The sequence below is a fragment of the Xiphias gladius genome, chromosome 23 (genome assembly GCF_016859285.1).
Source record: "Xiphias gladius isolate SHS-SW01 ecotype Sanya breed wild chromosome 23, ASM1685928v1, whole genome shotgun sequence".
Taxonomy (NCBI): Eukaryota; Metazoa; Chordata; class Actinopteri; order Istiophoriformes; family Xiphiidae; genus Xiphias; species Xiphias gladius.
This window is the reverse complement of record NC_053422.1, coordinates 13,894,769-13,920,880: the sequence shown is the minus strand read 5'-3', so window position 1 is coordinate 13,920,880 and position 26,112 is coordinate 13,894,769. Positions and strand designations below refer to the sequence as shown.

Sequence of the window (26,112 nt, the reverse complement as noted above, 5' to 3'; positions counted from 1 at the left end):
GGGTGAAGCATTCTGGCACACAGCCATGAGCAGACAGCAAAAAATAAATCAATCTGATCAGGTTACTTGTATAATAATTATACAGATACAAATGGAGTAAAATGCATAAAGTATTACAAATTTTAATATGGAAGGCAGCAATGAGCCACTCCGGCTCTGACAGGTTGTAACCAACCCCTGCAACCCGCTGTCCTTCGCCACACAGAGTTTAAAGAGGTCACATAGAACTGTCAGCAGAATAAGTAAAAAACATAAGTGGTGTGAAGGAAGATGTCATGTTTTTAAGTTGTATAAAGTGTTGTGTCCGCGAAGCTAGCGAACAGTTTACCTATGACAGAGAGCAATAAGGACACATTTATTTATTACATAATCATCCGTCATCAACAATTTGCAACTCTTTTGATCTGCTTTTTGGGGGAGAAAAAAAAAAATAGTGACTCTGTTCATATCACAGGAACTATGCAGTGCATCATGCCGCATAACAGTATGACAAAAAATCAAAAGTCAGATTTTTTTAAATTCAGCTCTGACTTTAATGTTGATATGATGAATACGCTGACATTTAGAGGTTGTGTAGAAGTTGTATATGAAATGCTGCATGAAAAGCAGGCAGACTAAATTATTCCCCTGCATGCGAACCCAACCACACTGAATCAGAGCACGCTTACCCCAGCACAGTCGCTGAATTTCCATTTGAAACAGATGTTCTTTTTTTATTATTGCATAACACTAGTAATCCAACACAAACTCTTCTCTTGGCTGCCTGGTTTCAAGCAAGCTCCAATCTAAAGTTTAATTCCACACCTAAGGCTCTTCCCACGCTTTTAATATTTAACTGTACTTCATGGGAAGGGAAGTAGAATCACTGATGCTTTGAGTCAGATTTTCTGTGTTTTTGCCTTTTTAGAAAGTCCAGCGGAAGACAAAAATGGATGCAAGTCTTCAGCAATTAACAAATTGATGAAAGTGAACACGTCCTACACATAAACTAGTGAGATTTTAACCAGGGGTTAGATCAATGTTTGATATATGATTTCAACACAGAAAACATGCTGGAAATCCGGTTTTGGGATTGGGAACATCTTGGTTAGAAGTGCTGAAATGGATGACACATTTAGTGCTTTATTCATACACTTTTTACATCCACACAGAGACGTCACGGTGATGTAAGAACAGTAAAACCAAATGATGTACGCTACGTGGCCACTCACAGTGTAATGAACTACCATCTTCGCATTGTAGTTTACCAGTAAATACAAAAACTCGACCTTCATTTTGTGATCTTTTTTTAGGCGTAACTGGAGGGAACAAACAAAAGACCAATGGAAAAGCCTAAACAGGAAACATGATGTTGGCAACGAGACAAGTATGTCCTCAGAAATATTTTCCTGATTTGGCTTCAGTTGTGACCTGGAGATTTATGGTGAATTAGTTTCACATAAAAAGCCAAATGCATTTAAGCAAGTCTAGAAAATAGTGTTGCTAAACCAGACCCAAAATAGAATGACAGAAAGAGTCTTTTTGTGAGCCTCTAGTCTTTGGCATGCTAGCTGTACTGCCAGCTGATTTTTTCCAGTGTTTAAGGCTGCATTAGCCATTAGCACAAGACGATTAAACTGCAGCAGCCAACCCTGCAGCCTCCTTTTTTATTGACATGCACAAGGTGTACAGGTATCTGGATAGAAAGGCTGTCTCTGATTCTTGTGCAAAAGAGCCAATAAACACCTGTCCGTCTCCTCTTTGCTACATTAATCAAATGTCCTCCTCAGTCAATACACCGCACATCCCACCTGACACTAATTAAATACAGAATTGCATTTCGGAGAAGCAGTATTGATCAAGACCGTCGGTATCACAGAGAATCAGTTGTTTTGACAGAAAACACCTCGAGAGACCACAGTTTCATGTGTAAAACAGAGCAATGGGGAAGACACTGTGTTTACTCTAGTGCTATTTGATCTGTGGTGGTGGTGGTGGTTCTGGCCCCGGGCTGAGTGTCTCTCTTCTCAACGATAGATGGACGTGAGCCTGGTCTACGCACCAGGGAAGCCACAACATATCAAATTACACGCAGGCTGCACTGACTGGCTGCCAATCTGTCTGAAGGGAAATGCTGCTAGGACAAACTGTTTTTTTTTCTGGCAGATTCCAACCCACTGGCAACCAGCTATTATTACTTCACTATCATTAGTGGTCACCCTGTTTTTGACTTTGGAAAAAAAAAAAAAAAAAAAAAAAAGTTTGTGTACCTACTAATGTTGAACTTCTTTTTTCTTAAAAATCTTAATCTTAGTAAAACAATTAGATTTGTCTTTTTCTTGACCTAGGTCTGAGGAGCCGACGTGCTGTCTGAAGCAGGAGCGTTGTGGCTCACTGCAGCATTGTGCTGAATTGTACAAAGCACATACTAGTCATACTGACCTTGAACATAAACAAGCCTCACAAAGCTAAACAGAAAATCAGCAAGCATACATTCAGGGGCCTTGTGATGGAGTTGCTCCAACGTCTAAGAATGCAAAGTTACTTTCATGAACAGACAATAAGTTGTTTACTCTGAAATTCAAATGAGAGGGATTTCACAGCGATTCTCTTATTTCAGCCCCAGAAAATGAAATCATCCTGGGTGCGTCGTCCATCTTTCCTGACTGGATTTCCAGTGAACACATTTCTCCATTGCATGGAATAAGTAACCTTCAAAACATTACCAGAAGGGAAATGTAAAAAGCAAATCAGGCCTGCTCCGATGTGTGAGCAGTGTATTAGTGCATTTCCATATTACTGAAAAATTACAAAGTTGATCGTGAATTCTTCCTTCTTTCACGTAGTCTCTCTCTGATGGATCTCCAGAGATGTCAGATTTTAAACTTCTGATCCAATAGTGGCTTTTATGTATATCTGTGTTGTGCATGGAACGGACAAAAAACAGTGTATCATTGTATTGTATTATGTAAACATAAGGTTTATTGCAAATGTGCAGTCGTATCCTAACACCATAGTGAACAACCGTTTCAAGGATACTGTACAGCAACAATACCGTTATCTTTACAAAACACATGGAAACTTTAGCACTAACTACAAACAAGACTTCTCCCTGTGAAGTTTTACACATGGTCCTGGTTTGCTCGGCTTCTGTTGTTGTTGACAAAAAAAAAAAAAAAAAAAAAAGGCAAAGTCTTTGGTAGCTAGAAAACAACAACAACAACAACAGAGTTCAATGTGGAAACGTGTTCCTCTCTTACTACGGACAGGCACTGTTGTCATGCCATCGTTTTCAAGTTGGCATGGGAGCATTAAAACGGACCAGATACTGGACGACGCTGCTAAAAAGTCAGGAGTGCATCTGCAGCGAGGAAATGCAGGGGGTCAGCCTGCTCACCATCTCCATTGCGTTTACCTCAGGACGTTTCAACGCTATGTACATTGTAGTTATCCTTTACCGTAAGGAGCCAGGCAAACAAGGTGGGCAGATATGCCTGTCGGCCTACTATACAAAAAAAAACCAAAAAAAAAAATCTTTTAAGACCACTGTACAATGCTCCTATTTTACAACGACTGATTTTTGTTCAGAATCACAAACAAAAACAGAAGATATAGCAGGATTAATTTCCCCCATAAGCAGCAAGCCCCATCTGCAGACAACACGAGATTACATTTTCTGAATCATTTCAGTATACTGATGAGTCTACTGCAGCGGTCCACCAGCTCTAACAGGCTATACTGCATTAACCTCCACCTCTCTTGCCTTAGCTTATCCTGTTGATTATTGTTGTTAGGCATGAACAAATGTACATGAACACACGAGTAATACATTGCAGGTACAGGAAAAGTCCTTGTTGTGTGGCTGAAATGTGTGGCTGGGCGTCGTTGAAACTTGTATTTTGAGACCGGGGCAAATCTGCAAGATGGGGCTCTTCTCGTTGAGACTCGGAGGACCCTCTCAGATGGGTCTCCTCTGGGTGAGCAGGGAGCAAACTCCCACACACTTTTCCAAGATAGCACCTGCAGGGCCAGCCTGATCAACACCTCCTCACCCCGCTCTCTAAAGCAAAAGGGTGTTTGTTGGAAGGGTTTGGCTAGGCAGGGAAACATCCCCCCCCCTCAGTCTGAAGCAAGCGCTGGTCGGTGACTAGTCAGCCCTCTCTCTATTCTTAGCGCTCTTGTCTACAAAGAGTGACTACGACAAAGAGTTGGGCGGTATCAGAGGACGGGCCTGACACCGCACTGGTCAGAGCACCTTAAGTTCTGTCTTGTGCTTATCAGTGTCAGCAGTTCTTTTTGTGTCCCATCGATCATTTACAGCCCCGATGCTCCACCTTCGTTTTTTCGAAGGGTTCTCAGTGGCTATTTTTTAATACTTTAATTCAAATGGAGGTCCATTACTGTAAGGAGACAGTGGCTCTGCCCGCCCCAAGGCAGAGCCACTTATACAGCAGAGCCAGTGCTGTGTTGGCAGGTCTGTTGCTGCTGCTGCTGCTGCTGCTGCAGCTGCTGGAGCTGCTGGAGCTGCTGCTGGTGGTGGTGCTGGTCAGGGGTCACCTGGGCACTCTGATTATCCAGGGGTAACAGCACATCTGTTGGGATGCGAGACTGGAACTTCTCCAGCTGTTCTGGACTAGCCAGGTTCTTCAGCAGGTAGTTCTCCCTCTCAAGCTGGTTGTTCTTCTCCGCCAGCTCCTTGATCTGCTCCTTGAGGATCTCCACCTCCTCGCGCACAGCATACATCAGGTGGTTCTTGACAAGATCCTGTCGCGATGAAGAAGAAGAGGCGGATCAGTTGAGATATAAAGACAGCGCGAGCCTCAGACTCGTAAGACTGAGCTGCTTAGTTTCACATCTGATGCATGTTCTAGAACAATGATGAGGTTTACCAGGAAAGTTCGCTGTCAAATGATATTTACTATTATTTCTGTTCACTTGCATGGATCTCATGTAAGATACTGTATACAGAAAAGTATGACGCAACTCTGACACAGGGTTGTTTTCCATAATTCTGTGCTGCAGAATTTCAATCAGTCTCTGTTTTTTTTTTTTTTTTTGGACTTCCTATCATCAGCCCCTGCCCTTGTTGTACTTTGTCACGTGTATGAAGCAAACAGTAGCCTGTGCTACCTTCACATAACAGGGGCTCCCCAGTGCATTCGCGGAGAGCTGGTTTTGTGAAGAATGCATGGGGGAAATGGCATTTCTGGGCAGGTCAGTGGATTCAAACTATACCACACATGCTGCCGTACGATTCTCAGGACAAAATCGACGACCATCTAAAAGGTTTGATATTTGTCGTAGACAATGTGGGTCTGCTAGTACCCTGTCTAAATCACTAGTTATTATAAATCCATTTGAGTGAACGCATCAGCTCATTGTTAAATGCTAATCGTGCCTTCTATTGGGATTTGAAAACACTTGGTTTCAAGTGTTTGGTTTCTCTGGTGTTTGTGTGTGTTTGTGTGTTTGTGTGTGTGTGTGTGTTATCTGGGCTTACCATCGCCTGTTCGATCTTGTTGTCGATGGCCACAACGCTAGCACCAGAGGCACTGCAGAAGACAAGACAAAGGGGATGAATAAATGAACCTGAGTTTACAGCCACGACTGCTGCTCGCTCAGAGCCAACTCGTTTCCACACTATTCCCGAAGTCACCGCTCTGCGACAGTGAAAGCGAGAGCCCGGGAAACAAGAAGTAAAACTGTTTCCGCCAGCTGTTGTCTAGTTTATATTTCGTTGACTATAAACTGCATGTTGAGAGTTAGATTGGGCTTTTTTTTTATTTAGGTTACTGTGTAACGAGCTCAGAGTGCGTGAGCCCGTGGCCAAGTCTGAGGCTCAGTCACAGGCTAAACAGCGACAGATACTGTATCTGCTCCAAGTCCAAGTAAACAGCGACAGACAGGGGCACAGCTGGGGCCGAGAGCATTCGGGGGCGTTTGGCCGTCGGCGGTTACCCACAATGACGGGACAACGCACACATTTATTCCCGGACCGCTATAGGAAACTACGGTGCAGAGGACGCCCGTGGTCGAATGAGAAACAGGCTCGATTTATTTACAACGATTCAAAACAGACTTGCGAGGAAACACTGCACTGCGGGCATGGGGGCGACCGCGTCGGATAAATTACCTGTTGTCAAGTTTGACCGATACGACGTCTCCCCCGAGCAGCGAGGAGAAGAAGGAGATGGAGAAGTTGTGCAACTGGTAGACGGCCACCTCCATGGGCGTTTTGGCGAACATCTCCGTGCTCATGTTGAGTACCAGACTCGTTTGGATTATACTTCTCGCCACGTTTGCGACTGGTTGGTCACCTAAGTGTATATCCGGAGTGGTTTGGTCTTTAGTAGCGGCGCACTACCTCGCTGGTGCGGGCTGAGCTCAGTGCTGTGTCCGTGTGTTGGCTTCGCCGGCTTTTACGAGCGACTGTCTGATGCTATTTCTGCCACCGGCTGCTATTTGAACGGCTGGCTCCCCTGACGTCATCTGACGCGCGCATACATTAGTCAAACGAGTTGGCGGGTCAAGCTCATATGGTGCTTTTCCGTGCCGTCGGAAAAACAGACTTTGGGGAACTGGACGATGCAGGAGCTGAATAAATAACCCCACACACACACACACACACACACACACACACACACACACACAGACACACACACATACACACACCAACTTTTTACATAATAAACCCAGAGGGTGGAAAAACAAAGCACACTTGGTCACGTACTAATAATGAAGTACTCACGAGGCCGGCTCTGTGAAACTTTGACTTTTACGCTACAACTCTGGGATGTTGTTTTTCCCTCTCTGTCGATGCTATTGTACAGAATAAAGATTCAAATGTAACATACAAAGCCGTAAAATATGATGCGATAGAGTGAACCACTGTATTTTGCAGAAAGAATAACAGTGTTACTTAATAATTACATTTTATTCTACTTTAACTTTAATTGAAACTTTTTTCGTCACGACATTTTGTCGGCTATGAGATTATTTAAAAAAAAAAAAAAAAAAAGTTCATTCATTATTTTAAAGTGGATCGTATGAGAACGTGCACCACTACTGTACAAACACTGGGTACAGATAATAAATACAGAAGTGTGGTAGGTGTTTGATGGGCTCTTTGAAAGTAATCCATGCTTGTTTGATAGTGTGATAGATTTGTATTCTGATTTCTGGTTGTTATTCTATGATTACTACGGTCAGAAGGATGGATCTCGTTAACAACCAATGAAAGACAAAACAACTTTGTGTCTTCGTGTCAACCAAAATAATTCATCCGTCATCTGTATTCTGCAACGCAGTTCAAAGCACACCTCTCTACCTTTTAACTTATAAACAAAACAAAAGCCACCGTAAAAAAAAAATACCATTTTAGGTTGCATTTCACCTCGTTACTAGTAAACAAACGCGCTTTCCGAAATAACGACCTTAAGAGGAGCGCTTGAATGCAGCACCAGATCTGCCCCGTTTCTGAACTTCCCGGCTGCCGCTGCCTCTGCCGTCATCCCGCAGACCGAAAATTCAGCCGAACTCATAGCAACAAAACATCGCAACTGTCTCAGCTGATTTTCACGTGAATCACTGGACTTGTTTAACCAGCGACTTTAGAGTACGACGTTTTAAACGTCTTCGTCTGCCAAGTCTTGGATTTTCCAGCGGAAAACTTGTGCGACTTAAAATCAGTCCGCAAAACGTCCCTGATTTCTCCCATTGTAATGGCAGCAATGACATTTTGTTCCCATGAGTTATAATAGGACAAGCTATAACGGGACGTCCCGCTCCATAATCACATATACCTAGGCTCCGCTGGATGGGTACTTTTCCATCGGCTCTCCCGGTAAATTTCCCCTCAGTCTATATCTGAACTCTATCGGTATCTACTGGTGAAAAAGTATAATGCACCGGCCCGCAGTGGTCCAAATTCAGCCCTTTTCCTGTGTTTACCGAGAAATTTTCCGTAAACCTTTTCCTGGCTCCATCATTTCACAACTCCAGTAATTCCAGGTTGCTTTTCCTGCTTAGAAAACAGCTTAAAAATCCTCAGGGGGACATTTTTTTTTTTTTAAATTATTCATATGCCATACTACTTTCTTTTTTCTTTTAGTTTTTATCACACAGCAGTTCACCCTGATGTGTGGGGTAAACAAGGATCCGTCCGAGGATAGTTTAAGGTAACACAGACATGTATTTGTTGCGTATAACACCACGGTTATATATCAGTCCCTCGCCGGTGTATGACCTCTTGCACTTCAGATAATCTTTCGAATTTGCATGTTACTACATGTGAGGCAAGTACACCGAGCGTCATACAAAGCACAATAAACAGTTTGTGGTAGAAGCCAACCACAGAAGACACAGAGATAGAAAAAGGTTGTTTTTTTTTTCCCACAGCATTTCTCACTGAGTGCTGACTGTTGCTGTTGTTGAGCAATATACCTTGTTTTCACTGAGGCATCCGTGCAGGTTTTAATAGCCTGAATGTAATTGCCCGGCATAACTCAGCTGTCACATTATGTTCCCTTTTGTTGTTACACTTACCTGATTCAATACTGATAATAAACGGCCGACATTTCTATTCGAGGGCCTCTGCTGCAAAATGATTTTTCCTCCAGAACACCTGTGACCCGCAGGACATTATCAGCTAATCAAAAAAAAAACTTTAATGGAACTTCCCTGCTGAGTGGGTCTATTTGGTTCATTCATATCTCATACTGTAGAATCCACATTTTTCAGTTGTATCTTATTAGGAATATCAGCACTATTTTCTAATAATAACACAATAAATTAGTATGAATAGAGTCCACACTTTTTTTTAACTCAAAGCATAGTGGGAGACAAATTTTCTATAAGATTGCACCACATAGGAAAAGTGGACATGCATTTAAAATGAGACGAAATGACCCAAGGCCCTCTGGTCTCCGTGTAGTAAACCAAATTCCTTGGTGCATGGACAGGGTCGGTCACGTTTTTTTGGAGAAAAAGGAGTTCTGTTATGTAACAAAACAATTAGAGTGGAAAGGCTGACTTTTGGTGGGCCTAACAAGGCTAAGCAGAAAGCACATTGACTGGGTATTAGGGCCCATAGTGCTTGTCGTCTTAGATTTCATGCTGTGACAGTACAGCTGCCAGGTTTAATATCAGGACCTGTTCTGGTGATGAGGGGCTGAGTTACCTTGCCCCGCTGTGATAGTCCCATTTAGGAGGAGGGAGTCACACCGATTACCTGAGGCTCAGCTGAGATGCACACATAGAAACTGCAGACAGTGGGGAGCCTTTCTGCACTGTGCAAGTAAAATACACCTAATGAGCCACAGGCAGTAAGATGATGCCAGTGTAAACTAGGATGCTCATAACATTCCTGCTTTGCCTGCTTTATTCCCACTTTAACAAGTGCTTTAAACACAAATCTTAACAAGTCAAAGACATTTACACAGATTATTTTTAGTTTAAATTGTATCCGCTTGTTTGTAAACATTTAATTGCCAAGGATATTGACCTATGCTACCTTTTCAAGAAATAAAGTTGTTCATATATCTGTGGAACACTTACTGCCTGACCATTTTTGGCGTGTGCCAAATCCAATGAGTCACTCTGAAACAAGTTGAAACGCCACGGTTTCCATCAGATGTCCCCTCCATGAGAGCCAACTGCATTATATAATACCATGATTAATCTGCACCAAATGCTGGAGAAGAAGGAGGCTGAGACAGGCTTTCGGCCTCCCAGCTTTTGTTATGGGCAGCTTTTTGGGGTTTTGATGCGCCACATTTAAGATGTAAACAATACAGCCCAATATGAAACAGTGGTGATCAAATCCGAAGAAAAAAAATTTCTACTGGATCACTTCCGGTTCAAAAGGATGCTTTTCTCTTCTTTTTACTGTGTAGACCAATAAGCCATAACATTAAAACAACATTAAAATGTACATATATATAGATATACATATACACATATATATACATATATACACACACACATATATACATATATATACATATGCGTATATATATGTATATGTATATACACGTATATATATGAGGCAGGTTTCAGAGGAAGCTCTCAGTGTGGGCAACAGGACTAGTTACAACCAATGAATACTGAACACTCTGTATACACAAGGACAGCCAGAGCCAGTCATTATTACATCAACATCAAACATATGAGTGTTCTGAATTCACCATTAATGGAAATTCAGAAAATTACTTTCAACTACATGATCAAGGTTTACATCAGAGAAATAGAGATGTGTTATTCTGGCATTAAAACTATTTAAACACAGCTTAATAGAGAATAGGTTGCAGCTTCATTGTTTGTTCTGTTTTGCTCTCTATTTGGCAAGATCGAACATTATAAGAACTGTAACTGCTGCTTCAAATGACTCTTAACACCACCATACACTCCATTTGAGTGGAACTGTAGCACAGGCCATTTCATGACAAATACCGCACCCACAGTTCTTTATCATTTAGACACTGACACACAGCCGTTATCCATCCATCTTCTCCTGAATTGTCTTTAATGTGAACATATGTCATTGTCATATGTCACTGTCAACTGCCAAACATCCAGTTACACACAAGATACGGTATACTCTCCGACTAAACTCTGCTGCCTCCCACTTACCGCCGATCTGGCCTCTTGAACAGACTCGGTGAGTAAGGGGGCAAGTAGCTCATAGCTCTCTCGGGATAGCTGAAGTGCTGGTAGTGACAGCAGAATCTCTGGGTTGGTTCAGCAAGGCGGAGGGTGCATACCGTCCTGGGAGACGGTGCCTTAGCCCCAACAGATGCGACTTCAATGGGGCGCGTCTGAGACTGTCCCATTTCGGCTTCCAAATGAAGGGGCTGGTCAAGAGGCAGGAGCCCTTTGACTGTTTGCTCACTGTTCTGCTGTTGTTTGTTCTCAACAACTGTGTTCTCACAGCACAAAGAGACAATTGAGCACTGGCAATACCTCTGGATATGCAGCCATAACTGTGAGTGCCACGCTCAGACTGGCACTCGAATGATGTGGCTCCAATCCAGTGGAACACAATGGAAACAGAGTGACAAAGAAAATGTCATGAAAGAAAAGGAGAAGTTTCCTGAAATGGCGCCAAATGTTTCAACTCTACACTGCTGGAGTGTCTGTTTCAGGCAGACAAAGCAGAAGATCTTTCTCTTACGTTACCTTAAGGGAACAATCATCAAGCCTATCCGCATACCTTGTTTAATCAGTGGTAATATGTGTAATAAATCTCATAGTTGGGCCAGTGTTTCATCACGTGAAACAAACTTGTTATCCATATACTGACCTTATTGTGCAGCAGACTTTGCAACACACTAAAGGCAGCCAAACAAGAGCAAATGTCATATTCTTTGCTCACTTATATGGCCACTCAAATGGAGTGGTTTTGGAGAACCTCGCCATCAGAGAAATGATCACATCACTTCTTGTGATTCTTTCGTAAAGTCAAGCTGACACAGGTGAATAAACTTGGTGGAATCTTATGTAACATTTCAGATTAAGTGTGTGGCTTTCACAATTCCCCTAAATACTTTTGAATTTTGATTAAGTGGGTTTGTCAGTTTCAGTAAGCTTCCTTTGTCATCATGGGTGTAGTTAATGCACTTATGTTTGGAGAGCTTTTACTACTGGTGAAGGTGTAACAGCAAATGTAAGCCACTTGCGCCATGATTAATTACATCCTGCTTTCTAGTTTGACATGTCTCACAATTCTGTCTCCATTTAATCCATTTTCGCTGGCAAATGGAGGGTTTTGATACTTGATATTGTGCACGGATCGTGATGTACAGACAAGTCTGTTGTTGCATGACAGAGAGTCATGTAACACCAATTTCTGCAAGTTACTAGATAGGACTTGAGGTTATAATTGTTTGCTTCATCGTGGTATAAATTCAGAAGACAAAAGTGTATTGAATTTCATGTCACCCAACAAGTGTAGGGATCCTCAAGCAACTCTGCCCTCAATATACAAGACCATCAAACAGAAAGCTTCATCAGTATCTGTCTGAAACGTTAGTCTATTGTATACTTTTAGACCTAAGAATTAAATTAATAGCAATTTATAACTTGATCGTTGTAATTTGTTACGGGGAATTCTTACCACACAGCCACTAAGTCAACAAAATGTCCTCCATCTTTCCATGTGCGTAGCATTGGAACTTCAGTTTCACTCAGTTCAGTTTCTAACAATCACTGATCAAAATCATTATTCAGGCTTATTTGCCCGAGACAACGGTTCAGCTCCCTGTGAATGTTCTTGCACAGCATCAGCAGAGGTGATGGAAGACTTGTATTGGGCATGTTTACACCAGTCATGTCAGCAACTCTTTTAAAGTCAGGAACATTTAATCCTTTTGTCTACAGCGCAGTCAGTCAAACTCAGGTGGATGGTTTTTCTTTTTTTTTTTCTTTTTTTTCCACCTTCTTGAATTTCATGAGGTGTCAAATTGCTAAAAACTTTAAAAGATGTCAAGCCATTTTTTCCATAACGTATGGTTTATTTAGTCCTCTTAATGTAGTACTTAGCTTTAGATAACCAAATGTACACATTTATTTTCACAGTTCTTTGCCTCCAGCAAGGGACGAGATAGAAGTGAGCTGCTACTTGTTTTTGTTATTCTGCCACACCACTGGTGCCATGTAATTAAATCTCCTCTGACGATTATCTTCTCACACAGATGAAAAATACTGTCTGTATAAATATGGTTGGAAATATCTAGAACAACAGCAAGGGTGACTGACATGACAAGGTGATTAATCTTATCATGTGATTTTTAGTAACAGCAATTTATTTCCCCGAATCTTTGAAGAAAGGGACCAAATGAATGAGGGCTAAAGAGAAAAATAAATTAGACTTTTGTTGTCATACCACTTCATGGTAGCAGAGATGTCATAAATTCTGTATTCACGTGTATTCACACCTGACTGTATCTTAGTTTAAGGCCTTAAAAGTTACAACATCAAGTGATGAAGTTAGCATCAGTCTGAGCTGCTGTGTGAAGCAGTTTTACTAAATGTTAGCTACAGGCGCCAAAAGACCAGTTCTTTAATAAGCTGTGCTTAGCTACAGAAAAGTTTCAATTATGATTTCATGGTAGAAAACACAGGACCACTTCTTCCTCTGTTTTTTTCCTGGAGGCAGCTGTTGCATAATCAAAAGACACCACAAAGCAGATGTGAGTGTTTGTTCACATCTGTACCTTTCAGCATCTGTGGGGAATTGTATTTAACTGATTAGTCCCATGATAGAGAATCTGCTTTGCTAACATCTGTCTGCGTGACACGCTAACCTTTGTTTATTACGGATAAAAAGACAAGACAGGAACTGCTTCTCAGTTGCCTTGATTCGGTTTCTCAAGACAATACAAAGGCCCACTTTAATGCTTTGATTACCAGAAATCACTACACTTAATTTCGGTTATTACAAAGTGGTATACAGTTCATTTACATCAGCAGAATAAGCAGAACTGAAGCAAATGGTGCTATGCAGTATATTTTGCCGTTAACAAGCTTGGGGACTTTGCAGCATCTGGCACCAACCTTTGATTCAGCAGAAGTCAGACAGCTCCGGGCCATAATGTAAAGATTTACCTTGTGTCCTAAATGGTGGAGTATGTCCTGGCTAAATTTACTGTGAAAATACTGAAACAGAGCCAGGTCCCAGAGAATTGTGTTGAAGGAGTGTCACAATCCACACTCAACACCACATACTTCCCCCAACCCCACATCCCTTTAAAAAGAAATAACAGTATGTTCTAGTCCCTAGCCCATAGGATTCCCATCTGTGTTTTAGTGAAAACCTGTGTACACATGAGAACATACACACACACACACACACACACACACACACACACACACACACACACACAAACACACAAACACACACACACACACACACACACACACAATTGTCTGCTCTGAAAGATAAGGGATTAAACTCTCAGGGTTTGGATGCAGTTAAGTTATCTCACTAATGGATCTCTGGATGCTCTACAAAAGGTCAAAGGTTGTGGACTCAATTGGCCATGCAGTGTTAAATAGCAGTAGCAGCACTTTGTTATTAGCTATGTCAAAGCCCTTTGACTCAAGCTATTGGGCTGTTCATTAGTTTTTCTGTTCTGGTGTGCTTAAACACGCCACTAAAAATCAATTAGAGTTTCCAATCTAAAATATCTAAGAGTGTATATTTCTGAAATAAAAGGAAAGATAAAGCTTTTTCTAATCAAACTCAAAGGCTAGATCCAAAACACACTGAGCGGCCACTTTGCATGGCACCTGTGACAAATACACTGTTGGGTAGATCGTGTCCCAGAACAAAAAGGTTACAGAGGTCAGAGCCATCTGTCTATATTCATCTGCTTATGTTACTTTAGTGTGCTATATACCTCAGCTGTCTGAGTTGGTGTGGTTATGTGTATCTGTGTCTAATCTGAGCCGCCTCCAGCCGCAGAATGCAGACATCAGAGTAACGGGGACATGCTGCACCGAAATTCATCACAAGACTGTAGTGACATCAAGAAATGGACATCTATAGTATGTGCTGTGAAACTGATTGATACACATAGGGTCGTTTTGAGGCAAAGCCATGCGCTGTGACACACAATCAGCTCTAAGTTTTTATTGCAAACTGTGTCATTTGTTGGGCTGACGTGCTACATGTGGAATTTTAACATCAGTATGTCACTACAAAAATTGTTTTGGCAATGTGTGTTTATCATAAGCAAAGAACGCTATCACTGAGAAGACTGGCCGCATCTGTGCTGTGAGTAAATGGATCTGATAATTATGGCAGAGGATCTTTAAGAGGGCAAAGGACAGAGAAAATCAAATACTAACAAAAATATTTTTTTTTCAGTGGAAAATAACAGGGTGAGGAATGACAAATTATAAGTAATTCAACTGATTTGTTTGTCCTGGACAAAAATAGTAAAATCGACAAGTGCAGCCTTTTGTTCAAGTTAAACAAGAAAGAAACAGGATGCTTAAACTCTAGTCCTCTCCTTTCTAAGCTGCACATAAAATATCCTTATTCAGTTTTTCTTTCAAAGCATCCCTCACTCTAATTTTACTACCTTTTTCTTTCGATCCATTCCTCCCTGTCATCTCTCCCTCTTTCCATTTCCCCACTTTCCTCATCTTTTTCCAGCCATGTATCGGGCCGAGCTTGCAGCTGTGTGACCCAAGTCACCATCAACTGGGACAACACTGGAGGGAGCCGGGCCCTCGATGAGCCATCCCCCGGTGCGTGTTTGCGTGTGTTTTTGTTTGCCTGTGTGTATGTTGATGCATGCGGTTGGCCACACGCTTGCATACGTGCCTGCTCATGCACGCCTGGCCCCGTCAGCACGGTCTGGTTTTAACTGGATGATAGGCACCCTGCTAACTCTCGCTGTTAGTGTCATCCAAACACTGAATCGTTCCCACAGACTCCAGCCGGCTTCTCCGCTGAGCATTAAAGCTAATCCTTTGTCACCTGCAAGATGACGATGGAGCAAAGACTAAGATCCCTGGGATAACTGGAGACAAGTCATTGGCGGTCATTGCTGAAGGCATGTGCATTAACAACTTAAATTTACTGTACTACTCTTCTTATGTCTAAGTGTTCAAAGAAAAAATAGGAATATGAATAGAAACAGGACATGGGCCACTTCTCCTTTGTATTGAATGTACTCTCCAGCTCTTTAACATTCACTCCGGGGATCTTACCCCCGGTTTGTGTCTTAACTTGAGGCAGCACTATTGAAAACTTGGATTGATTGCTACAGACACAGCATCTGTGTAGTCGGCCATTGAGCTACGATGTGTTCATATGTAAATATGCACATAAACTTAGCCAAGCCATACAGTTGTATTAAAACCATTCACAGGCCACTTTTACTTTCTCTCAAAGGGGAACCTGATATAACTCAAAGTGCAGCTGTGAAGTGGTACAGCAGGGAGCTCATGTATATTCAGCACCTCACATAACTCTCCCTCCTAAATAACATCACATACTAAAACCATTCAATTTTGGCATCTGAAAAAGCACAAGGGCAAAAGAACTGTGCAGTCCCAAAGACGCTCAGAGTGGATCACATGCAAGCAGAGAGGAGGGCTGAAAGCCTGAGAAAGCATGGTGTAAACAATGTTTCCTCAGCCTGTCTGCGTGGTGAGGATCCCCTACCGACAGAGGACAGGCCAGGACAGGGCCAGATGTGTGGGCCCCGTTCAACTGAGTCTTAAGAGGAAACATGTTGCAGTTAAGTAGAGGAAAGCCTCAAGAAACGCTAATGAGAAAGTGCAATTACGGCAGTCACATCTCCTTCAGGAGGAAAACTGAACTGTATATCCAGATATTGGCCACCCGCATGAAAACTGTAAAACATGTTCAGGCCATAAACACATACATTACATCATCAATCTAGCTGCTAAGTTCTGGAAAGTTAATGGGGACTTATTAGTGTTAATTACAATGCACTATAAAAAGAAAAAAGTAAGAGTGGCCTTGAGGATGCTTTATATCTTTTGTCAAATCCCTGGTAAAATACTTAAGCAGTTTATGACCTTAAGTATTTAATGGTCTAGACCTGCTTCTATATGAAAAATGCCCTGAGATAACCTCTGTTATGATTTGGCGCTCTATAAATTAAATTGAAATGAAATTGAATCTTCAGCAATGTTTTACACTGCATGGCTGTCATTTACACGCACGGTACATTTACTGTTTTTTATGATATATTCCCACATCTGCCCTGGATCAATGTACTTTACGCGTGCCTGAAAAGTCATCTGTAATTGATGACATGCAGTTATACGATAAATTATGGAGCGCCCAACGAGTGGTATGTACCAGTATATCTGTCACTGCAGAGACAGTTTATAAACTGTAGGTCTGGTTCACCTGTGGAGACGCCTCCACGGTTATTGATTAACTAAGAATCGTTCACTGTCCTCCTCTCTGCTGTGCTGTTGAGCTGTGGCTGTAGCAAGTACAGAATGTCTTGTACAAGCCTTTTGAAAAACAGGTAGTCAAACTGGACTCAGCCTGCGTCCTAAGGTTCAAGCCCATTGTATACAATACTGTATGTTACATTTATTAGGTTAGGTTAGAGTTACTGTATGTCTCTGCCAACAAAAGTTATTAACCGTGATTCAAGTTTTCCCTACACTTTTCCCACACCTACAATTCTTCAACACCCTCAAATCCTGTCATGTTTTTTTTTTCTTATGACTGATATCAGTCCCACAGGATTTATAGTGTAACACAAGAGCACTATTTCAGGATGTAACTCAGCATCAGCATCAAAAGCTGCTGTGTGACACGAAAGAACTGGGAATATAGTGATATCCGGCACGGTGCAATGCTGGGAGAGGTTCTTTGGGAGTTTACAGGAACACCAGCCCATCCTGCCTTCAAAAAGCCAAAAAGCCTGGCCCTCAGACGAAGACGCAAGTCTTGTAAGCTTCACTGATTGGTCCTTTGTGGTGTTTTTTTGGGTTTTTTTTTTTTTTGTTTTTGGTCACAGTCCATTTGTAGTTATGCAGCAGGGTCGAGGATAAAGGAACAGATAACAACTTGACTTTGGGATATTTGGTGACTATCAGAAAATCTGACAAATGCACTGTGGGGTGACACATTACCTTGCATGGGCAATAAAATAATGTGAATAAAATAAGTATATAAGGATCTACATCATCACAATGAAATATTGCATTCACTGAGTTTGGAGATGTCATTTACATCAGTGTGGCTTTTCGGCTACTTTTGAGCTGCGAGTGTCACTGTGTCAAAACAAATGATGAGATGTTGACTTTTTCTAATAGGTTCCTTCTTGAGAACAGCTCTCAGCAACAGCTCATTGAGTATGCTGCCTTGTAATGAATGCAAATGCTTCAACTAATGTGCTATGCTGTAGTTCCTGAAAATCACATTAATGATATGACCACCTTGCAATTACTCAAAACCAAAGTGGTTTTGAGTAATTGCAAAATTGTTACGAGGTCTGGACACGTTTCGTTGGGAATATTTTGTTTGCTGCTTTAAAAAACAAACACACACGATGGGCTGCCGTTGAGTATAAGCTTAAATCCGGCGTCAATTTCACCTCAGTTTGAGTTTCAAAAATAAAACATCCTCTTTAAATGTGAGGATTTTACAGCAGGTGATTGTCTGACAGCAAGCCTGAGGTTAAAGCTCTCTTCCCAGAAACAAACAGGAAATACTTCCACCTAAAGTGACTCTTGAACTTGGAGTTGGTTGGAGTACACAAGACAAACTGTCTCTTTGAGATGTTATTTTCCTGGTCTCGAAGCTGCACAGAAGAGTGAGTAAACACAATCTGCCTTACCAGTCATTGTATAAAGGCTTGGGTAAACAATGTCAGCTAAATTGGCTAGCTTCCAGCGTGTACCCAAGGGGTCCAAAGTTCAACCACGGAACACTCTTGTATCTCTTTTGCACGCACGCATCTCACAGGTACCCAATCACACTCCCATGCAACTAAAGGTGTGCATTCAAGTGTGGACGCTAACATCACTGAGAGATTCCTACCTATGTATGCGTGCGAAAAGAACAAACGCGCATCAAGACACAGGGACACGCATTCGCAGGAATGGATATGCATATGCACGCAAATTTCAGCCAAGCTCAGATACGCACACAAATGCATACAAGCAAGCACGTACAAGTACTACACACTCTGTTTTTGTCTCTGTCTGGACGTGCAGATTTAGTGTTTGGCAGGCGACCACTCACATTCTTAAGATACTGAAATAGAGAGATTCTTTACAAACTTGACACCTTTAGTAGGACTGAGCTCTTTCTTACACTGGCATTAAATACACTTTAGAGAGAGCTGTTCTTGGTGATTTAAGGGATTAAGATTGTTAGAAGCTGAGACCTAGGAAAAATGGCAAACTCAATTCTGAAAATGTAATTCTCTGGCATTAATCAAAATGAAAACCATTTCGAAAGTGCATGATAAAAGAACAAGAACATAATTATGGCTATGTTTGAAATCTGCTGGAATGAAATCTGAGGCTGACGTAAAATCTCTAATCAGATCTGGCCTCTCAGCGAGGAGAAGTGCGTAAGAGCCCTTTATTGTTTTGAAGATGGACAGATTTGCCAACGTAGGCCCTGTTTGGGAGCCAGTAAACTGTCACCTTATCTTCGTGCCCAAATCACAGATTTCAGGCCTTGATGGATGAGGTTTCCAATAGCATTGCAGCGTCTCAGTTTTATATCAGCCCTGCAAGTTGATGATAGAGAAACATGTGGCAGCAAAGTAAAAGGTTGGAATGCAATTTTTAATAAGGAAGGCTAACACAAAATATTCAAATGTCTTCCCGGGAAAGCAATCACAACTGTCCAGAGAAGAATACAGAGGAGGAGACTGGGAGAGGTCAGGGAGGTCAAACAGTAAGGCACTGCTCTCCAGTGCAGTGTACTGATCCAGGGTTGTCCTTGGCTTTGATCCTGCAATAACACAAGAGCAGGCTGCAGCGCATCAAGAAATTGCATAAAAATGCCAGGCTTAGCTTTGTTTATGCAGACGTTTTTGCGCAAAAGAGCAGGTGTGTGCCAGCGTGTTTATCAGAGATATCTACATCTTAATATATTTTCTGCATTAAACCATATATCGTTCAGTCCATCCAACTGTGTTGTAACAATATGTTTAAAGAATGTGGCCAATTAAATTCAAATTGTCACATTTCTAGAATGAGCATTGATCCATGTCAAGTAAATATGGCACAGGTCTTTTGGCTTTTCAGTGTAGTGGTTCAACGTAAGCTTAATGTCCTCATGATAGATTTTCATGAAGTAAAAACTTTATTATTTAAGCATCTGGCCTCCTTTGTTGCTACAGTAAATAAACATATGAATCGTAAATGAAACTAATGTCAGTTAGGCTATATAAGCCATTTTGAGGAACTATTTCAGGATTTGAAGAACTGAAACTAAATCGGGTATTTCACAGTTTCCCACACCCACTGGATAGCTCCTGACCCATACACACACACACATGGCAAGCCTTTAGCTTTGTTTTGCAGCCTATGTGACTGATTGCCTTCTTCAAACCAGTTTAATGACTGAGGTGTTATTTCTTGGTAAGACTATAATTATAGTCCAACCGCAAACGAAGGAGCACAGTGTGGCACCAGCAAGGTAGCTGCCATACTTTGGCAACATGGACAACCCCCCCCCATAAAAATAACAAGAGCAACAGTAACACTATGTGCCCTTTTGTTTGGTTTCTCTCACTCCCTCTTTCTTCTTCAGTTGATATTGCTGTTGTTATTCCTGTCCTGTCACACTGTCTCTGAGCAGTAAATCCTCTCTGAATGACATGCTTAAGGACAGCCTAACCCTGACTCTTCCTCGAAGTAATCATCCCGCCTCTGACCTGCCACGTCATAGTCCTCCTAGTTGTTCTCTGGTACACGCTCACCTATTTTTGGCACAGGTGTTGCTATTGTGCCACGCGCGTTCATCCGACAGGGGTAAGAGAGTGTGAGACTGCGTTTTGTATATGTAATCGTGAAATGTATCTTTGATGCAAGGTAGGAGGGGTCACAGTGAAACAACAGCTTCGCACACAGTGAACTTAGATAGTTGTTTGTTCTCTGCAAGTGTACCATGTCAGGGATGTGTTCCCGGGTAAAGGTGAACATACAGTGATGCTGTCTGGCCCTGCCTTTCCTTCCTGTTGTTAAAAGCATAAGAAAAAAAAATTAGGAACAGACCGTCTACTATCTGTTGCAGTTCTGAAAGCCAAGTACAAAGCAGTCACGCACACATCATGATGCAACTTGTAGGTGTTTTCTTATTTAGATTACTGAGAACTGCAGAGGATGGCCTTTTGTGTGACATGGGCAGACAGATTAAACACATTCTGACACACCCATAGAAGTCAAGGAACTGCTGCAAGGTATGCATATTTCCTTTAACAACAACGTAGAGCAGACCACGTTTTGAGACAATAGTCCCTCTGGTTGGCTAAAAGGACACAGTGTAATTGTGTGACCACAAAAGTTTACCTATAATTTTACTTGTTTTGATTTCTTTTGTCTCCCTGCTGTTCTATCAAAGCTGTCTGTCCGTATGAAAAGAAAAATAACAATCAGGACAAAGTTGCAGATCCATCTAGCACACAAACACAAATTAACAAAATAACAAGACTCCATATAGCCTTTCATCAGAGCACAGTTCACCAGATACTCTGCGTTTGTGCTCCGCAGCCTGAGGACAGCCCCTTTGTATCAAAGACTGAGCAGAGAGCTACCAAACACCAAAACAGGAAAATGCAAAAATGAGGAAGAGAAAAGAGGAGGAAAGGGGGAGGGAGGAGAGGGCTTTCACAGCTGTTGTTAGACATTGTTTCCTCTGATAGGAAGCTTTGGCTGTACTCCCAGTTCTTTAGGTATACTGTCAAAAAACATGGTTACCTTGAGATATGCGGGGGGAGGGGGCCATGCTGGTGTGTTTGTGGTAAGAGTTTTAATATGACAAAGGCATAAAAAAAAAAAATGCTAAAATGAAGCACTTTTTGCTATGTGTATGTGCAACTCTCTCCTCTGGTGGGTTAGGAAAATGCTGCCACAAACGACATGATGAAAATCCAAACCTCAGAGACACGCAACTCTAAAGTTTCAGAATATTACTTCATAACAGCAATATACAGGACACCAGTAACAGAATATTTAAGCATTGTATAATAACTCCATTAAAGATAAAGACTAGCTAGGTATGACAGATCAAACCCCCACCTAGGTTTACGATATGACACATCCTAGAAACTTGTCCAGTAGGAAGTTGTGCAGGAGTAACAGTGCAGACATCTGCAGAACTTGTTAGCCTCTTATCATGGGATCAAGATGATGAGCAGAACTTAAGTCTTTAATCTGTCCCAGTGCACGTCTCATTGTGTTTCTGACAGCAGGTGCCATGGACTGTTTAGACTATCACCGCAGCCCAACAGTTTTTACAAATAATGCACACTATTGTTTTTACCATGATGGCCTTGGACAATTTGGAAATCTCTTCCAAACAGCTTTTAAGCAAGAATGTCACCACAAAGAAACTATGTGAACATGTGGGTTTGGTTCCAGCCTCACAGGGACAATTTAAACGAAAAATACAGCAATCGTGGCAGTTACCAATTAAACTTAATTAATTTAAGATATCTGCAACAGCATTTTGGAGCTGTTCCTCTCATAATCGTGAAATGGGTTTAATTCGTTTCCATCTGTTCCAATAAAATGCAAATGCCAGTTAAGATGCCAACGTGAGAGGCAAAATGAGAGACTCTCCCAAAGAAAGACAGGCCCTGGGAGAGGTGTTTAGTGATGCTGTTTTTGCAATGCGATGGCCTAGATATTATTGTCACTTCATATTGCAAGAAAAAGAAAACACTTACTGGATGAGTACCGCTGTGTCTGAATCTGATATCTCCTTCTAGAAAGCTTATTTGAATATGGAGGAAAAGGAGGAAGTATCTTGCTGGTCTTTTGTTGTTGTTTTTTTTTAATATCCACCCCCTGCTGACTGTCATAGAATAACAGCGAGGGACTTTGTTTTTTATCAGGGTGTTTCTCTGAATTTCCCACTGATATGAGCTACAATAGCATCCTTTCCCTCCAGAGAGCTAGGATGTGGACCCATGAGTAAAAAGAGCACTAGAAATACACCAAACCCCTCACCCCTCATTTTTTTCAGATCACCAAATGGCTCATGTAACAACACATTCATTCCGTGGAAGAATGATGATTCCACCGACAAAATCCTGGAGAAAGTACAGACGGATGGTCAGTGTTTTGCCAACATTTCCACACTGTTGTGTCTGTGTTTGTTATGCAACCTCTGGTGAGAACAGGACACTGTCTTGGAATGAGGAGGAGCACTCAGCCATTGTAGCCCTACAGATTATTCTTGGTTCACCTACCACCTATTACAGTCACCTATCCGCCGCTCCAACCCAAGGCATGGGTAAACTGGATTTACCCTCATGTTCCTATCTGTGGTTGGTTCCATTTTTAGCTTTTTTTTTTTCATGCCAAATCAAAAATACTGTGGATAACATTGTCTTAGTTGTTGTTTGTTTTATTTATGTAAGAAAGACTGGGTTAGCCCTAAATTTAGCCCTAAATTTGTTATAAATTGGCTTTATAGGGATAGATATGTCTTTCTTGAGTGGAATTTTTTTCAGATGCCTACACTGAATGTCATAGCTACTTTAAGTTAAATAAGCTACAACAGTTGTTTTAACTTTACATTCTGGGCCAAGAAACCTGACAACTCATCAAGGTTCGAAAGTTTTGTAACAGCTTTGTCCAGTATGTGCACTGTTTCCCTCCCACACATCATGACCTGGCATATAACGGTAGCCTAGAACAAAGTAACACTTACATTAAGCTAATGAAGCCCGAGGGTGATGGCTCAGTAAAAACATTAGGGTCGGGCGGAGCAAATGTGTGGAAATGACAAATAGCAATGTGTAGCAGAAGGAGAGAAAAGAGTCATGCACCACACAGATGATTATGATTTCCTGTCGAATTCCTGTTGATGTGAGCCTCTACTGTGGAAGCATGGAAAAGGATTTGTAAGCGAACTGTTCCTTAAAAAGCACTCCAAACTAAAAAGGGGGTTCCATTTTTTTTAAAAATGGCCCCAACATATAGCCCATTCGTTGTTTACAGTGCAGCTCGAAACTCTGTCCTCTTGACTTGCTAAGGGTGAACTTTGCTCAGCACCGAGCTGCGAATTTATAGGTGAAGACCGAGTCGACTATCAGTCTCCCTGCTCAGCTCCAGCTCCTCCACAGCAAAAGACACTCCTCCTGACGCAAAAATAAACCTCCTGACCCCAGCTAGCTTCCACACTGTCGGTTCACAAGTACTGAAAGGTTGTGACCTCGTGTGTTACATAAAGTCCCCCCTCTTCTCTTTCTCTCTCTGCCAGAGAGGTGCAGGCTCCACTTCCCCTTATATGACACCTTGCGTTCGGGCTCGTAATAAATGGGGTTTTTTTGCGCATTGCAGAACGCTGGAGGAGATTTGTGTCAGAGACGTGGAGTGCAGTCTGAATGGAATGGAATCTGTGCCTGCGTGTGCGCGGTGTGCACGAGTATATGCACAAGAGAGGGATAAAAGATAATTTTGGATGAACAGATGAAGAAAGGGAGGGAAAAAGAGTTTCAGCATTTGTCAACATTCCTCCCAGAGTCCCACACTCTCTTGGCAGTGGCCTCACTGCTCCTAAGCCCAGCATCAGAGCCGTGTTACTTTGCTGCAGAAACATCTCCATGTTTTCAGATGGTTGTTGTTTAGCCTGATCCCAGACTGTGTAAACACCAAAGCATGCAAACATAATGATGAGTCTGTGACTCACTCCTCTCCATGAGACCATACTGGAAGGAATGCAGAAAGAGGTCATTTAATGTCACTGGCGCTAATTATGATGGCACAGTGAGGATGGCAGGGGAGGGAGGCGTAATGCCCGATCAGATGCGTCCACCGCAGGGTGCCCCATGGTACGACTGCCTCTTTTAAACACAGTGACACAAAGACAGAAGTGATGTCTTGGACAGGATACATCTTGTTATTTTCGCCCATTTGAGTCTGCTGGTGCCTCCTCTCTCTCTCTCTCTCTCTCTGTCTCTCTGCTGTGGAACGGACAGAAACAATCACAGACTCACTGAAACTTGGCACATATGTTCATTTTTCTCCTTTCTCTCTCGCATGCTCTTGTCTGCCAGAAAGTCATCCAGAGAGGGGAAAAGAACCTGGCAGAACAGGTCCACCTTTTCATTCCACTACTGCTGCCTGCCAGTGGAACCAAACTGGTCCTCGGCCCGCTATGCCTCGCCCTCCTTCTGTTGAAGTTAAAGTGAGGAAAACTGACTCAATTTTAAAAGTCACAGTTGTATACAGTAAAATGCTGATAGAATAAACTTTCTCTTCATGGTCTGTGACTCACCTCAGTAACTGCATTGTCATCACTGACGACAAATTGTACATTTTGAGGTTTCACCTGCATCACATGTCTCTGTTTTCCTCTTTTTCTTTGTTGGTTGTTTTGTTCTGTCTTTCAGTTTCTTCTTTTTTTTTTCTTGGTCAAATTTCTTTCTGTCTTTCTTGGCCTTTTTCGTTTTTTCACAGAGGCCCTCTCCAGTAGTAGAGGAAGACTTGAAGCCGATGAGAGTTTGGAAATTTGGAAGCACCAGTAACAAACAGGAAACCGTGTTCATTTTACTCGAGTCAGAGTTTGAATATGGTTCGTGAGGCTTTGCCAGTCATTTGGCCTTTTTTTAGAGCTTGTATACTGTAAACCGTTATTCACAGTGGCAGTTATATTACATGCAGTTTCCACCAAGCTCTGCTTTTGCCCTCACAGGGGAAAAAAAAGTTTTCTTGATTTAGTAATGATGTTTACTGCATACCCCGATTCATCTGGTGAAACAAATGCATTGCACCAAAGCATGAGCAAGTTGCCTAACATGTTTCCAACTAAGTTTCCCAGCTTGACAGCTCTCTGAAGACTCCCACTTGTTTATTTTTTGTTATCATCTCAATGTTGTGCAAAGGCGCAAATTTAATGATGCAATTACAGATGGCAGCACAACACAGGAGTTCCCAGACATGGGGAGGGTGTTACTGGGGCTGACACATCTTTCAAAATGAGGTAAAGATAAATGTTAAAACGCCACTCAGAAACTGTTGATTAAATTAAGAATGTAATTGTGTGATGGGAAGCAGATGTCACTCACTTCAGTATAAATCAACTTATACATTTACATTTACTGTTAAACACCCACATTACATAATTTTTTAATTGGCCTAAACAACACAATGGTGCTTAACTGAGTCTGACATAAGCTCTCTGACCAAAATTGTGTTATTTCATGCTTCTTAATAACAAATTCATTACCATTTGTCCATTGCATGGCAGGAAAATCATGTTTTGGAAACTATGGGCTATTAAATTACACATCCACCCCAAGAGTTCAAACCTGTTTACTAGCGAACACAAGAGTACAGTCAGAAAAGAAAAACACAATGTGTTGCCAATCTGCAGATGTCCTGTAACTTCAAAAACAGAACATGTGATTGGTCCTGGTGCTGTTACCTCTCCTGTGTTCTGGA

At 41.8% G+C, this 26,112-nt stretch overlaps 1 protein-coding gene and 1 long non-coding RNA gene across 3 annotated transcripts in view; one reads left to right on the top strand and one right to left on the bottom strand.

Moving 5' to 3' along the window:
- Nucleotides 1–2,933: 2,933 nt before the first annotated feature.
- The window catches only part of tsc22d3 (TSC22 domain family, member 3), a 34,778-nt gene continuing 11,599 nt past the window's right edge, over nt 2,934–26,112 (bottom strand). Inside the window, exons 1-3 of one of the 2 annotated variants that reach the window (XM_040119523.1) lie at nt 6,113–6,437; nt 5,480–5,531; nt 2,934–4,743 (exon numbers count right to left, since the gene is read on the bottom strand). In XM_040119523.1, the coding sequence (XP_039975457.1) occupies nt 4,423–4,743; nt 5,480–5,531; nt 6,113–6,237 (498 nt within the window). In that variant the 5' untranslated portion in view covers nt 6,238–6,437 and the 3' untranslated portion in view covers nt 2,934–4,422. Of the gene's footprint in view, nt 4,744–5,479; nt 5,532–6,112; nt 6,438–26,112 lie in introns of those variants that run through there. The other variant, XM_040119522.1, reaches the window with a different exon arrangement.
- Nucleotides 5,119–24,890, top strand: LOC120785129. Its single transcript, XR_005706557.1, has 3 exons — nt 5,119–5,265; nt 15,137–15,231; nt 24,726–24,890. It is a non-coding gene; the product is annotated as an uncharacterized LOC120785129 (long non-coding RNA).